The following is a 15,364-nucleotide window of genomic DNA, read 5'->3' as shown; positions in this document are numbered from 1 at the left end:
GCCAGGCCGAACCCAGCCAACGGGTAGCTTGTACCAGCAGTTAGCTTTGTTTCTACAACAAGGCTAAAGGGAGTTGAGATAGCCTGTATTATGCCTGTGCTAGGCTGTTCTCTCTCCCTTTCTGTGGGGGCCTGATTGTTAATCTGACAGGCTGGTGTTTGACTGGACAGATATGCAATTCTAGACCAGGTCATATGTTCAAAACTTTATACTACTGCTTCATTAAAAAAACCTTGTAGTACTGCATTATTAGGAATTAGTGTGCAATTATGCAGTATTTACAAGCTGGTGAAGGAGGTAGTCTTGTTTGGCAAAGAACAAGTGCACATCTGGTTACAACTGTACTACAAAGCAACTGACCAGGTGGTGCCTTCTAGCTCATACACCCAGCTGGTTGCCTATCAGAGACAGCCTAAGTGACAAGGAGTAAATAAAAGAGCAGAATCCAATATTATAAACAATGCAAAGGCGAAAAGAGGAGTCGTCAATGACTTCAGATTTTTGGGAGCATTCAAACATCATCGTTCCAACTCCACAGCGGGGCCAAGTTCTCAACAGATTGCCAGTTTATAATGACTGATGAATTGTTTTGCATGTCTTCGGTGGCAGAAGAAAACACCAGATTCCACAGTTCTGGTACCTTAAACACAGGTTTCTGGTCATAGGTACACATGCTGGAATAAATATGGGTCGGGAGTAATAGATGCCTTTCCAACTGGTACAAATTTTGGAAGGGCCGACATAATAAATTATAACCTAACCACCCAATATTTCCCTACCGATAGAACCACCTAAATGTTCATAACACTAGCAGCACCTGGTGTAGCAATCAATTACCAGAAGCTTACTATCACTACCCCAGCAATCCAATGTGTTGTAGTCATCTGAGTAAGGTTACCCCCTTCAACCTCATTTGCGCTAGGAGTCAGTGGACACCTGAGGTTGCCGATCCAATTCGTGAGTACAAAGTTGCAGAAGAATTATACTCCTAAGTATGAAGCCGGCCAATGGTCTCGATCATATAGCAAGCTGCAACGGGCCATCCCCAGAAACAACCATGGGGTCTCACTGCTGTCGATTGATCTGGGAGTGAGAAAATCAACAAGAAAATTGGTAAGTGTGGATAAAACCATCTAATATTCTATCAGTTGGAAACAATATGGATGGAAGAGCCTGTGTTTTTCACTACTCAGCTATCTTCACAGGCTTAATTTCAGATTGGATGTTTTGTAATTCTAATTACAAGGTCGAGGCTAGCACAAACATTAGAGCAGGAGATTGAGGAAGATCACAGAGGCCAGGCATTTGATCTTCGGCAGAAGTCAGACCTTAAAGGAAGTTTAAGCTTCAACAGAATGCGGAAATGCCATGTCATGTGCTGCGTGATTTTTTTGTTTGTGCAGCGGTTACCGCTGCTACAGTGGCTTTATCAGCATCCTTAAACTCACCAGTAACCCTGTGGGAGAAAATGACCGACTTGGTGATTACTTAACAACGCAGTTTAGAGACTTAAATAACTTGATGTTAAAGATAACAAGATTTGAACTTGGTTTCAGAAAAACTAAAGTCAGAAAGCATGCTCTTTGAAAGTAAAGAACATACCGGTCATATGACAAGAAAGCATCTCCTATTTGCCCAATCACTTTGTTCCGCACCTTCCTCACATAAACCTATGATAACCCCCACATAATAGAATACAAGAGTCAGATGTAGCATTAAGTTTTCGGCATAAGAAAGATGTGCAAGATAAAAATCAGAGAAAAAAAATAACCTCCACAACATCAATAGGGCCAGCATTTGGATCCCTGTTTCGGTGGATGACAATTCCATTATCACATTTGTTTATGAAATGTGCACTCCCACTTATGTCATACATATTAGGTGGGCCACCATTCCAGTTATGAAGCTAGCAGAAGATCGACTCCAAATTAGACCTCGTTGTATGTTGCAGCCATGTGGCAAATATTGGTATGTGATTATTACAATTTGATTACCTGTCTAGGATGCGCAACAAACCATACATGACATGAATGATGCTGAGCAAAGCGCTTAATCTTGGTAAGAATCTGGCTGACATATTCTGTCTCAGTTCTGTTCATGACACAATAAAGAAGTGACTTACAAACAAAGAAAAGAAACAGGTACCTAAATACTAAGGAGGCTATAGTTGACAAGATGAATCTTCAAGAAAAGCTGCTTATCTTTGAGAACGCGTGTGAGTAACCATATCAGTGAATTTTTAAATGATCATCATGCTTACTTATAAGAGGTAAGGTAATGCTTACTGGTTTGAGGAGCGCTGATGGTCAAGTTCATTATAAGGATCAATCACAAGACCACGCACTCCATATCTCAGAACTGCGCCTTTGGCAAGGTCAAGAACCCAATTAATGGATGGAAGGCTATCATCTTCACACCTGATTAACAAGTAGCCTCAATGTCAGAACAAGCATTTTAAGTCGGAAGACACAGATCAACTTTGAACTGAGGCAAATTATGCGATAGTACTTAGTAGATACTATTGCACTCCAGTAAAATTAACAGAAGCTTGAGAAATAGACACATATGCTATCAAATTTGGTATATACCGGATCAAATGGAACGTCTCGTTCAACCATTGTTTGCCTACTTCAAAATCATCAGGAGTCATTCGTTCCGCAGACCCACCATACCTGCACTAACAAGAACAAAGATTGCTTAACCAACTAAAAGTAATCATCTTAACCAACTTGTTATGACCCGTTCCATAATAAAACTAAATTTAATAGCAGAGTCTTTGAAACAATGAGAATACAAGCGGTCCTCGGAAAGATAGCTTTAGGGATCATATATGAGACCAAACTCAAACTGGTACACACTTGCGTCCTTACCTAGCATCAAAGAATGGTTTCTTAATGCGCTTCTCTAAGAGCTTCCTAGCATGATCCCTGACCTAAACACCAAAACCACCAGTATTTGAAAGTGTAAAGTGAGATTAGCACCTAACTGGTATCAATAACTAAATAACTACAAATGGCTTGCCTTATTTTCCATGGAGCATAGAACAAATTTCCACCCACATTGGTTGTTTATATTGCACATTAAAGCATCAATCCACTCACTTTTACCAGAGTTTGGTACTCCTGTTACTACAGTCAACTCTCCAGGAACAACCTGCAAAAGTGAAAACAAACAGAACCTGTGATATATTGCTGATGATGTACAAAGACTGCAACTACAACCCCCACACGTGCCATGGCAGTTCAGGACTTCAGGTCATCTTTCCAGTGCTTGCTAGTCATGTTAGTTACATTGTTTTTGGCAAAAAAAAAAATGCATGCCCAAATGGCACACAGCAGATTCATGGGTAAGGATGCAAGTACGTCAGTCCAGACTGACCCATTGACCCACTCTGGTTCATTTTGTTGACAAACATACACAAAATAAGCTAACAATTAAGAGAAATGTTTTGGGTCCACCCGCCTGGTAAGGATGAGTGGGTAAGTCCAGACTGACCCATTGACCCACTCTAGTTCATTTTGTTGGCAAACATATACAAAATAAGCTACTAATTAAGAGAAATGTTTTGGGTCCACCCACTTGCATCCCTGTTTATGGATGAAACGTAAGATAGCACTGTTCAGATGGGATCCCTAGGATATGTTTAGATGTGACGTAATTAAGAATGTCTACAGTAAATTTAGAATGAAAGTGTCTAAGGGTAAATGAAGCAACCAACTGCCACATTCAATTCATTCAGAAAATGATCTTATATAGTCAAATACACAAGGAATAACAAAATGCAATCTCTTTAAAATAAAGACAACAGACCTCAATTTCAGATCCAACCTTTAACAATAAACAAGAGAAAAGGAATAGTAAATGCAATTAAAGCTTACCTTGTAAATGTCGTCCATAGATTTCCAACCAGTATGGATACCAAGCTCATCCCCACAGGTTCCAAAATAATAACTATCGATATCGGGGAAGAAATCTCTGAAGGAGAAAAGGCCCCTTATTGGATACAGCTCTGCATCTTCTATAACTTTTCTCAATGCTTGTGGACCTAAAAACATCAGTACCTGTAGTTACAAAGAAAATGTTACAAGGGCTGATTTCAGAAATGGAAAAGGCGTCATAACCCAAGTTCCAACATGAAGTAAATCTTGTTTCGTAAAAAACATAGCCAACAATGATCTCATTTCATAAAAGTGAAGGAGCCAATGATGGTAGTAACCAAACTCATGCTTGTTTAGTACAGATTAATGAATTTACATTCTGAAGAAGTCAGCATGCTTGTTTCATATAGATTAATATATCTACATTCTGAAAAAAAAAATGTGCTTTTTGAATCTACATTCTGAAGAACGCATTCTTGTGCTTCATTTTGCACTCCGCTTTAGTATAGATTAATGAATATAACCTGCACCCAGACTATTTGAAAGGGTTCGAGATTTCACTAAGCAACATAATACCAAAATCCATGGTGAGGACTGACTGAAGAGGTTTCAAGCCTCTCAATAGTTAATACAAGATGAGCATAGGCTTACCTAGAAAGAAAGCCACATTAAAAGGCCATTTTCTCAACCTTAAACGCCTCCAAGAAGGTCCTAGTCATGCTTTAATTTTAAATATATTTTGTGTATGAAATTCAAAGTTGCATCTATAAAGAACAAGGGTTTTGACTACAGATTTATCAAGCATATAAAAAATTAGTAGTGTAGTTACAAATTAATATGAATAGCTCGGTAAACAATTGATGGCCATGCTAAAATTTAAGAAAAAATATTCACTATACGTGAATTCAGTTTGTTGTATGGACGTATCAATAGCTTTGATTCATACGCCGAACTAGCTAAAGGAAAAGTTAGCTCTGATCCATTAGATTTCTACACTTGAATACTAAGAAATCGCTTATGTCAAGTATTTCAATATGAAACAACCATTAAGGATGATAGATCTATAACAAGGAACAATACATTTATCGTCTTATCATGTTTCTGAAAGGAATAAATTATTCACAGCTAGGTGATAAGAATTTCAAATATACATGAAGTGAGCCCATGAGTGCCATAACAAACCTCATTTGCATCTTTGCAAATATCTGCTTTGTTCCTCTTTGGCCAGTTGACTCTCCAACATCTGATTGCATCAAATTAAATATGAAAATGAAACAAACAAGAGATGGCATAATCATGGGTGTTAGGAATAGCAACTTGTATTCAATAGTAGCCCTTGGAGGCAATATAAAGAGTACATGATAAGGACTCTAGTAACCTAACCTATACGTAATAGATAAAGAGACTATATTCCTAACATCCACCTCCCCCCCCCCCCCCTCCCTCCTCAAATGCAATAGCATTGCATTTAAAAGATGTGACACTAAGGTAGTGTTTGGTTCCTTAAATGAGATGGTACATGTACGGGATGATCCTGGATATGCTCATGTCCCTGTGTTTGGTTGTCCGAACCGTATCATCTTATCCAGGACAGTGATACATATTCTAAGAATATTCCCTCAATATCCTGTACCACCCTATTCAGGAAAATTGGCCGAACGACCACGTACAGGTTTTGTCAACTCCGCTAATCACTTGTGGTTAGTGATGATTAGTGAATATTAGTGGTTATTAAGGATTTTTTAGTTAAACATTAATTACAATTAGATGTTATTAACCATAACTAATTATTATTGTGGGTATACATAGTGATACATATTCTAAGAATATTCCCTCAATATCCTGTACCACCCTATTCAGGAAAATTGGCCGAACGACCACGTACAGGTTTTGTCAACTCCGCTAATCACTTACGATTAGTGATGATTAGTGAATATCAGTGGTTATTAAGGATTTTTAGTTAAATATTAATTACAATTAGATGTCATTAACCATAACTAACTGTTATTGTGGGTATTTAGTGATGATTATTGACAACTTAAGTTATGATTAACTGGAATTAGTAGTGATTAGTACTAATTAGCATAGTTTGTTGATAATAACAAATATAAAAATTATTATTTCTATAAAATAATTAAGTTATACGTGGATATAATACACATCTAACCAAACAAACTACTTGTATCACCTCATTCAGGACCATCCCGTCCACCCAGGATGATCTCATCCCATTCAACTTCGTTCAGCCAAACAAACACTACCTAAGTGATAAACTTAGATTAATACATCAAAAAACTATCTCTTCAAAGCTGTCGTAGAGTGGAGTCTTGTAATCCTGTCGAATCAAGTCGAAGAAGTGCTAAGCGAAGCACGGGAGTAGAGTTGTGATGATGACAGCAAAAGAACATCCTTTGGTCCATAATCGCAACAAAGCGATGAGAAGTAGCAAGACAACAGATGTAAGTTATCATTAAAGCTACGGAAAAACCAAGATAACAAAAGAATACCCTAGATCAAGAATTGCAAATACTACAATAACGAGTAGCAAGACAACAAATGAAGTTGTCACTAAAACTATAGAAAGACCTAGATAGCTAAGGTGCAACAATAATGATATGAAAAAAAATTGACTAATTGACGAAGGAATATGTGGACTCGCATGGCATAGAAGAACTCATAGTAAGATTAAGACTTGGATGGACACAGCGGAAGACACGACCCTAAGACAAGGCATACTGATACTAGCAAGCAGCAGCAATAGGAATGAAGCAAAAGCTCGAAGTATGCAGCAGGAGATAAAAGCTAGCAAGCAGCAACCAGCCCATAAAAGAGCAGCAAGCAGATCATGTAGCCTTGATCCAGGTACAGACAACAGCGATGGCTTAGAACAAAGAGCAGTGGCAACAAGAAGTGCTCCAATAATAGAGCAGCAAGACCAAACGATGGTAGGTCCTTTCACAAGGAAGTTGAAAGACGACAAATCTGCTTGGCGAATACCACGGAGATGGCATCGGCGGCAGCTCAAATAACCCTTTAGGTAGAAAAGTCAGGATATAGAATTGCCCCCGCCGCCGAGCTGCACCGCCCGGGGCGCTGCCAACGCGCACATACCCCGAGGAGGAGCCCGCCCCCCCCCCCCCCCCGACAAATGACGATGTGGACGGAGTCGAGCACCTGGACTGCGACGTGCCGCATCCCCAAGCTGTTGTCGCTCTAGCCCATCCCGTCGTTCCCCAACTACTCTGCCATGTCCTTGTACCTGTCGTATGTGCACGTGTGGTACGATGCCTTGGATCGGGAGATCGAGGCAGGTTCGAGGGCCAGCAGATCCGGAGACCGGTAGCAATGAATCAAGCCAGTGTTGTGCGGGTAGAGAGAGAGAGAGAGAGAGAGAGAGAGAGAGAGGGGTCTGCACACGAGCAAAGAGCACAGGAGCACATAGACCATGAGATGTGATCGTGCAAAGCTGGCAAATCAGAGAAAACACTGAAGGGATGATGGACTAGGTCTAGATCGGCAATTTTGGCTAGACTGGGACGAGTTGCAACGTCCAAAAAAACACTAGCTCTAATACATGTTAGGAATAGCAACTTGTATTCAATAATAGTCCCTGGAGGCAATATATAGAGTACAATAGTACATGAAGGAATATAGGATACGGACTCTAGTAACATAAACTATACATGTGGATAAAGACCCTATATTCCTAATAATGCGTACATATTTTTCACAAATGCTCATGCCTACTGACGCACAAACCTTTCTTTACCAAGTCGACGAGCCAGTTCCTCAGCAAGAGCCTGCCCTGGAGGGTCAGCATCTGTTGCCAGTATTATCCTAGATGCCTATTACCATGTGGCAGAATAAAGTCAGTAAACTGATATCTGAGCATCCCAGAAATGGAGTTATAAATAACTGCATTCTAAAATAAGAAAATGCCCACCGAGTCAAGATAGTCTTTGCAGTTCCACAGATATTGGTATTTCTTATCCTAGCTTTACAGGGAATGTAAGCTGATGTTAGGCCACATATTAACTATGATTGCAACTAGTGAAGAACTAAAGTGGTAATGGTAAACAAAGGAGGGAGGGAGAGCACTTTTTAGCGAATATTAGGAAATATTTCAACCTGCTCTTTATTTGGGAGTTTGTCTGATACTCGTGGTGGCGCACCATCTGGCACACTGACACAATTACGATAACCAGCCTCTTCCATGGAGAGTTTATCAATTTCACCCTCAACCTGTCATGCGGAAAAACAGCACAAGCTATCAAAATTCCAAACTTGCAATCAACCGGATTAGCATAAATTTTCTGGGGAAAATGTAAATATTAAATAAAACCAATTGGAGATCTTGAACATACAATGATAATATCGTGTGCACGCTTTATATCGTCCAGACCATATAAAATTCTCTCCGTTTTCGCCTCCTGATACAGAAGAAAATTGAGTTTTGATAATAATATAACAACAGCTCAAACATCCCAAAAAGGAAGAGGACCACAAACCTGTGAAAATTTCTTTGAAACCTCCCTGTATTTGCAGCCAATAAGGATTCCATCACGTCTATACGTGAAAGCGATAGCTATCTGCGAATGGGACACCATACTTACAATCCAACCAAAACATTTTGTTGTGTCCAAAGTAGAACTGCCTCAACAGTACAGCTTACCTTACTGTTCCAGTTACGTTGCATTACTTTATTCCTTCGAAGTGTTTCTGCCGATATCATTCTTTCAGAAAAGTATGTTATGAGCTGCCAAAGAAATCAGTTTGCAGAATGCCCATGTGCAAAAGCTTTTATCAACATACAACAGAAAGTAAAGTAAACGAAAGCCAATAACTGGAATTCAGTATTATTTTCAAGATTTACAACATACCAGTTCTCGTCATATATAAGTAACAATAATTAATTACCTCATCACAAAGTGGCTCAAGATTGAGGTACTCTTCACTGAGTTTTCTGTAAACCTTATTTGATGCATTGTTAGCTTCAACCTCCTGGTCAGTTTCACTTCCTATGTCACTTTTTCCTTGGGATACCTTGGAAACTCCATCAGGCTGCAGAGAGAGAACAGTAGTGACATCAATATGGCTTATTATTTCAATTTCGTTTCATTTGATTGGTATACTCACTTGGACAAAACCTCTCCAACCACAGTTCGATCTAAAACAATTCCATGTTGCATTCATACTGAAGAAACAACATAGAATGCACATCAGATGACACACAGACCCTGAAGTATATACCTGAAGAAACAAATCTGATCAACAAGTTCAAATGCGATATATGATAACTCACCCGTCCATTCGGATGTAAACACTAAGGCTCAATTCCTCAGTTGATCCACCCTTGCACTAGAGAACAGAAGAAAAGTTATAACGCATCATTTGTTGCTTGATAGCTCAAGATCTAAAATACAATGGATCAGCAAAAAATCCTCTATATATTTATGTCACATATGGGTCAATATGTAATCTTGAAACTCTTGGAGAATAGTTTCTTATCGTTCTTCATGTCTTAAATCGGAAAAGATTGCAGTTATAAGGTTAAACAATTCATGAAAAGAAAGGAAAAATGGAAGCAGCACAGCTAAGTTCCAACAAACTGCACACATCATACCTTTGGGCACATCATGCGTTGAAAATTTCCAAGCCTCCATTGCTTGGGATGAATACCTTCTTTATTCAACTTCTTAACTAGCTGCCCAAGTCTCTCATCACAAACAACTGTGTAGTTGTTCACCGAATGAACTGTTTTGACATAATGGAATAACATCAATAAAAAAAAATGCTTCTAAAACCAGTTGCTATAACCAGCATGCAAAATATTAAACTGTGAAAAATTAGCTGCCTAAGTTGAGGATGAGAACACCAGAACTGCAGGAATAGTGAAATTTCGAGGCATAGCTACTAATGCCTAACACCAGCTAACTTATATGCCTACCACTGAACATAACTCAACGTCATGTTCTGTAAGACATTTGAAAGAGCAATGCACCGAATTTTTCTGCTACAACTCCAATACCGACTAAGGAAACCAAGGAACAGTAGGAAGGACACCATTATAAGCAAGGAATTGACACCAGAAACAGTATTTTTCAAGTCTGAACTCGTGAAGGACCATACGAGCACAACATTCTGTTGATGAATTTTAATGTTTTCATGGGCCTTTGCTCAGTTGGACCGGCTGGCCCATTTGGCCTTGATGAGGCCCGAGCCCATTCGGAGGGTTCAAGGTGGGGGGGGGCATCGGTTCGGCTAGGGTAGAGGAGATGAGAACAAGAGAGCAGGGAGGGTGCGGGCGGCGGCGACGTAACCGTTCCCGACCCTTCTGGGGGTTCGTGGGGCAGGAAGGCACCACTCCATCTATATAGGCCGGCCCCTTCCTTCTCACTCACTAATTTTGGAGAAATCCCCTCCATTCTCTAGCTCTCTCACCGGATTTCTTCTTTGGCTTTGGGACTAGAAGGAATTGGTGGAGGAGATCTTTGGTTGGTGATCATCGGAGTTGTGCTTGCCGAGGTTTGCCCGCACGCACCGACGCAGTGCGGTGAGATGTTGTATCTGCATCTTCCTCTCACCAGCGGCAACTGGCGGGTGATCGAATTTCTAGGACAACGGATGTAAAGCCGTGCCTTGCCTCGCTCATTGACTCTATTGATTTTGCCTTTAGCCGAATAGCACTGTGCGTATTTCGGTTTATTCCCCCTTTTCATCTCTGCTCTCTGAACGGCTTGGTGATAATAATATGCTCTGTGATGATCAAATGTAACACTGAGGTTGGGCTAGTTGTCTAAGTACAATAGGTGTTTATCTGTTCGTTCTCTGTTGTTGGATCGGCACAGATTCCTCTGAAAGTTGTGGTGCATTCCTTTGTTCAGTCCCTGTGCTAATTGTTAGTGGTAATTGGGCTTGATTCCTGGACTAGGAGCTGTTGTAATTGTTGATTCAATTAATTTTGTTTTGATTGAATTCTGGAAGAGCAGAAAGTTCTTTGGTACTGCTCTAATATTTTGCTGCTTGGTTAGTATTTGTTTCTCAAAGTGCAATCCTCTTCCTATCAGCATTTGTGTCCAGCAACTTTGTTCAGGAAGAAAACTCAATTTCAGAGAACATTTTTTCAGTTTTACATTTAGTTGTCATCTTAGCTTCTAGCCCAGCTTATGATGTGTCAAATGGACAATTAGAGAGCAGGATTTCGTAGTCCTGGGGCCAATTGTTATATTCATCTGAGAGCAACTTCTATCAATTCATACATATGTTGTTCAGTTCATTATCTTGCTTGATGGGACGTGGTTTTACTTCTGTACTTATAGCACTTGCATGTATGTTCATGTTCAGTGTATATGAACTACTCTGTTTCTTGCTTTTTATATTCGGGATGAAATCCTTACTCTTATTATCGCATTATTTACAACACATTCCAGAGCTATCTAAAGCCAAAAATTACAGCAATGGGCAACGAACTTAATATGGTGAATTTTGCAAATTAGTAATTTTCCAGGGTGCTGAGCTCCCAATCCAATTAGCAGCACGCCGACTCCAAACTAGTAAAAAATCTAACCCAATACAGCCGGATGAGTTCTTCAGAGCGGGACAGCGCATTACCGTTCCTGGAGCGCACGGCGACGGGGCCGACAGGCCGCGCATCCGGGGCGCTCCTCACGCAGCAGACCACCTCGGGCCGCCTGTGGAGGCGGCTCCCGGATAAGGAATGGAGCAGCCGGATGCGGTGGCCGCCTGAGGCAGCAGCGACGCGGAGGCGACGCCGCGCAGCGAGGAGGAGGCCGGAGTCCCCGCCGGCTGCGGCGGCGGGGGATGAGGCGGAGGCGGCCATGAGGAGGAGCGAGTGGAGGGACAGCCGCGGAGGCATCACGACGCGGCGGCTAGGGCTTCAGCAGCCTTGAGGGCGGGGGCGCATGGAGCAGGGGATAGGAGAGGGGTTTTGGGGGGAAGAAGAAAGAGAGGAGAGGAGCAGAGCAGAGGAAATTTGGATTGGGTAGGAAGGCGGTTTAGGGTTTTGGACATCGGCCGCCGCGCGTTTCGGCGTTCCCGGGGTGGGTCCCACAGCACAGGGAGAGAATGAGATGGGTCCCACAGCTATGTGAAGGGCGTCCTGCACCTGAGCCAAACTCCAGAAATCCAACGGTCAGGAATTCGAGAATTTTTCAATTTATTATGTACCCTGCCAAATATGCGGTTAAAATAGAAGTAGTTTAACTAAAATAGAAAAGACTCTTCGTCGAGTATTTGATATCTTATATGTGTGCAATCAAACTTTGTAAACTGGTTACTTACTTTTGCATGATTATATAAAAGGGTGATGCCAACTGTTTGTAAGAGTCGTTCATGAGGATTTGATAACTAAATTAATGAGACTTTGGTAGTTAATAACTAATGAATTACTATAAATATAATACATCATTTCAATAGAGTTCCATGGTACACTATCTATTATCTTATGTGATAGATTTAATAATAGTTATAAAGTAAATAAGATATGTGTAAATATTCTAGATAGTTTATTTGTTTCATACAGGAACTATTTCCATATTAGAAAATTTATATAACACAATCGGGAAGGTTACGTTCAAGACTTTAGATATAGTATGCGTCTCTGATCTGACTATATAAGAGTGAGAGGAAGTAGGTTAAAGAAAAAAAACAAAGCTAATAAATATTGATGATCAGATATATATATTTTTAATAAGTATTCACATAATCAACTTTACTAATGCCATGTTTGGTATAACTTGTGCTTCTGCACTATCTACATCCTGGATAATCTTATGAAAAACATATTCTACTTCTCCGGATTCCACAATTCATTATTAAAATTCGCTTACTGATAATCTGTTGCAAAATTATATCATTTAGCATAACTTCTGTAGAATCCTTCAAAATATATAAGTAGAAGTTGTGCTAAACATGATCTAATTACTATAGTCGCTAAATAGGATTTTTTTTAGGATGCGGACGTGTCCTAATAAAGGGAGAAGAAAATCGTCCTTGAACAAGCAATCGTCTGTAAGACGTGAAACTTGTCTTTAAATAACATGACGGATGTTATAACAACATTTGTCTATATCTTTCTACCTGCCAATTTGGCAACATGAAAACGATACGAGACACATAAATCGATGCGAACACCTCACCAGTGCGATGGATCCCAAGTCCCATACTCCTACGCAATCAGTGTTCATGTGCCATACTAGCATGCAATTGTTTATTGATTTGGCCCAATATAAGGTCCGACAGAAGAAAGGGAAGGGGAAGAGACAACAGAAAAGATATTGTGATTGAGCAATAGGAGATTTCATGATTTCCCTTTTTGTTTTCAACATTCTAGGTGATTTATTCTTGTTATCAATTTTCAACATAATAGGAGGAATCTATTGAAGCTAGCCATAGAGCCTCCCAACACTCTTCCCTCGCAAAAAAGGGGCCCAGCATTGAACGTGGGCCGAATTTAGACAGAGCAAACTCAGCTCGTTCTGGGCTAACCCATCGTTAAGTCCGGCCCAATTAGGCAATCCTGGAAACACAGCCCAGGCCTTATCCAGGCACGGCCCCACGGTTTCATCACTCCCATGCGCGCATGTTGAGGATCCTTCTCCCCTCGCGCCGATCCAATCGAGCAATAGTTTTTTTCAGTTTTTTTTTTAAGTTAGAAGCTGTCTAAATAGCTGTTTTCTGATCTCGGTTTCTGATAGTTTTTAGCTGACTGAGAAAGTGATTTTGGTTAAAATAAACTAAAAACTGAGAAGTAGTCAAAGCAGTTTTTGACTGATTTTCTATCTTTTGGGTATGATAATAAGTTAAAAATTTATTATAAAATTCAACTACTAAAATTCAATAGCTACAGTCACTCTCTAAATTAGCTAAAAATTTAGAAGCCACAACTATCTAAATGGGTTATTCATGTCGTCCTGCACCAACGTGCACGTGTGCATTTGAATTCTTAGGTCATGGAAGTCGTAAGTAGAAATATACATGGATCGATTTATCCATTTTAATTTAATTAACTAACTAGTTAATTTGTTTAATTAATTAAAATAATTATTAATTAATTAAGTCAAATTAGAGTAGATCTATAATCCAAATCGACCCATATCTATCCTAATCGCAGGCAAACCGAAAATTGTTTCTGCTTCGATTTGCAACCAAGTTCTATTACCCTCCATGCATGCATCGAGGAGCTTGGTACTACTATCTGAGGTCAAGCCGTCATGGAAGATGCTTCTAATTTTGTCTCTCCATGCATTTTTCTCTCACTCTCTCTCTCTCTCTCTCTGGTCTTCGTCTCCCTTTTGTCTGAGAAGAATAGACATGCATGGAAATTGAAGTTTCTAATCCAAACAAGCTGCAGAATTAATCAATCCGTGACCGGCATGGAAATCTTAGGCCATGGAAATTACAGGTAGGGATGAGCATGGATTGATCCGTGGGTATCTGTTAATCTAATCTAATCTAATTTAATTAATTTATTAACTAGTCAATAATTATATTGAGAGTGAATCAGCGGATTGGTCAATACCATCCTTAATCATTGTAGGTGAGCCGAGAATTGTTTCTGCTTCGACTTGCAGCCAAGTTCTATTACCCTCCATGCATGCGTGGAGGTGCTAGGTACTACTTACTATCCGAGGTCAAGTCGTGATGGAAGCTGCTTCTAACTTTGTCTCTCCATGCATTTTCTCTCACTCTCTCTGGTCTTCGTCTCCCTTTTATCTGAGAAGATTAGACATGCATGGAAGTTGAAGTTTCTAATCCAAACAAGCTTCAGAATTAATCAATCCGCGGCCGGCATGTCGTAAGCGGCATATTCTCGTCTCTATCGTGCTGGATCTGCATGCGTGTGCTCTGATACTCGGAAATAAATTCTATTTGATTCGATTTTAAAAAAGATTATATTTTATATATATTATATGTCTCTCTCCCCATTCTCAATTTACGTACTAACCGTTAAAAAAATAATATAAATTAGAATTTTATAAAAATCTTTTAATAAAGTATCTCATAAAATTTTCTTACCTAGACTCTTGTCGTCGAAACTCGAAAGTCAATTCAATCGGCCGTGTGTCATACGCTCGAGACCGCACGAATGTCACCCGCCGTTCACGTACTTCTTTTTTCACTTTTCTGGAAATTTGGTGTCGAGCTTTTGAATAATTCACTAAAAGGAAGAAATGAATATAATATAGTTCTCGAGTTTGTTAAAAGAAAACGAATCCAAGCGAGTCGTAGAACTTAAGCCCGGGTGACGTCATCTTTGGACCACTTCCCTGTTCCCATCAACGTGAATTTCTCGCACATGCTATATATGAAACTAGCAAAGTAAGGGGCGGACGCACGGCATGAACAGTGGGTCTTTGGGCCCAGTCAATTTTTTTTTCTAACATATTATATTGAGTGACTAACCAATATGTCTCTAGTCATATAATGCAGAGGCCTCTACTTATCTCCGCCACTCGCTGCCTAAC

General features: G+C 40.0%; 1 protein-coding gene across 4 annotated transcripts; it reads right to left on the bottom strand.

The window, feature by feature from the left end:
* Positions 1-548: 548 nt before the first annotated feature.
* On the bottom strand, positions 549-11,872 carry LOC133927204 (twinkle homolog protein, chloroplastic/mitochondrial-like). Of its 4 annotated transcripts, none has more exons than XR_009911276.1 (22): positions 11,490-11,870; positions 9,502-9,632; positions 9,181-9,236; positions 9,015-9,072; positions 8,796-8,939; positions 8,551-8,634; positions 8,387-8,467; positions 8,243-8,308; positions 8,007-8,120; positions 7,822-7,869; positions 7,638-7,723; positions 5,061-5,121; positions 3,879-4,061; positions 3,022-3,153; positions 2,871-2,932; positions 2,589-2,672; positions 2,286-2,417; positions 1,995-2,091; positions 1,772-1,906; positions 1,603-1,670; positions 1,265-1,456; positions 549-1,083 (listed from the first exon to the last, which is right to left on the bottom strand). XR_009911276.1 is itself a non-coding variant. In XM_062373560.1 (22 exons), the coding sequence occupies exons 1-21, from the start codon at positions 11,752-11,754 to the stop codon at positions 1,372-1,374; spliced, it is 2,172 nt and encodes a 723-aa protein (XP_062229544.1). In that variant the 5' UTR covers positions 11,755-11,869; the 3' UTR covers positions 549-1,083; positions 1,329-1,371. The 4 variants fall into 4 exon arrangements, 3 of the variants coding, with proteins under 3 accessions (XP_062229544.1, XP_062229543.1, XP_062229545.1); XM_062373560.1 differs by having other exon boundaries at positions 1,329-1,456; positions 11,490-11,869; XM_062373559.1 differs by lacking the exon at positions 1,265-1,456.
* Between the last annotated feature and the right edge of the window lie 3,492 nt (positions 11,873-15,364).

This window comes from Phragmites australis, chromosome 8, assembly GCF_958298935.1.
Source record: "Phragmites australis chromosome 8, lpPhrAust1.1, whole genome shotgun sequence".
Taxonomy (NCBI): domain Eukaryota; kingdom Viridiplantae; phylum Streptophyta; class Magnoliopsida; order Poales; family Poaceae; genus Phragmites; species Phragmites australis.
This window is presented reverse-complemented; position numbering and strand designations above follow the sequence as displayed.

Excerpts from the sequence above, each read along its gene's own strand:
- LOC133927204 (XM_062373559.1), bottom strand. The coding sequence starts at position 11,754 with ATGCCTCCGCGGCTGTCCCTCCACTCGCTCCTCCTCATGGCCGCCTCC. Across the intron at positions 8,940-9,014 it reads GTTGGAGAGGTTTTGTCCAA|CCTGATGGAGTTTCCAAGGT; the intron begins GTGAGTATACCA and ends CTCTCTCTGCAG. Across the intron at positions 7,870-8,006 it reads AACTCCCAAATAAAGAGCAG|GATAAGAAATACCAATATCT; the intron begins GTTGAAATATTT and ends CTGTAAAGCTAG.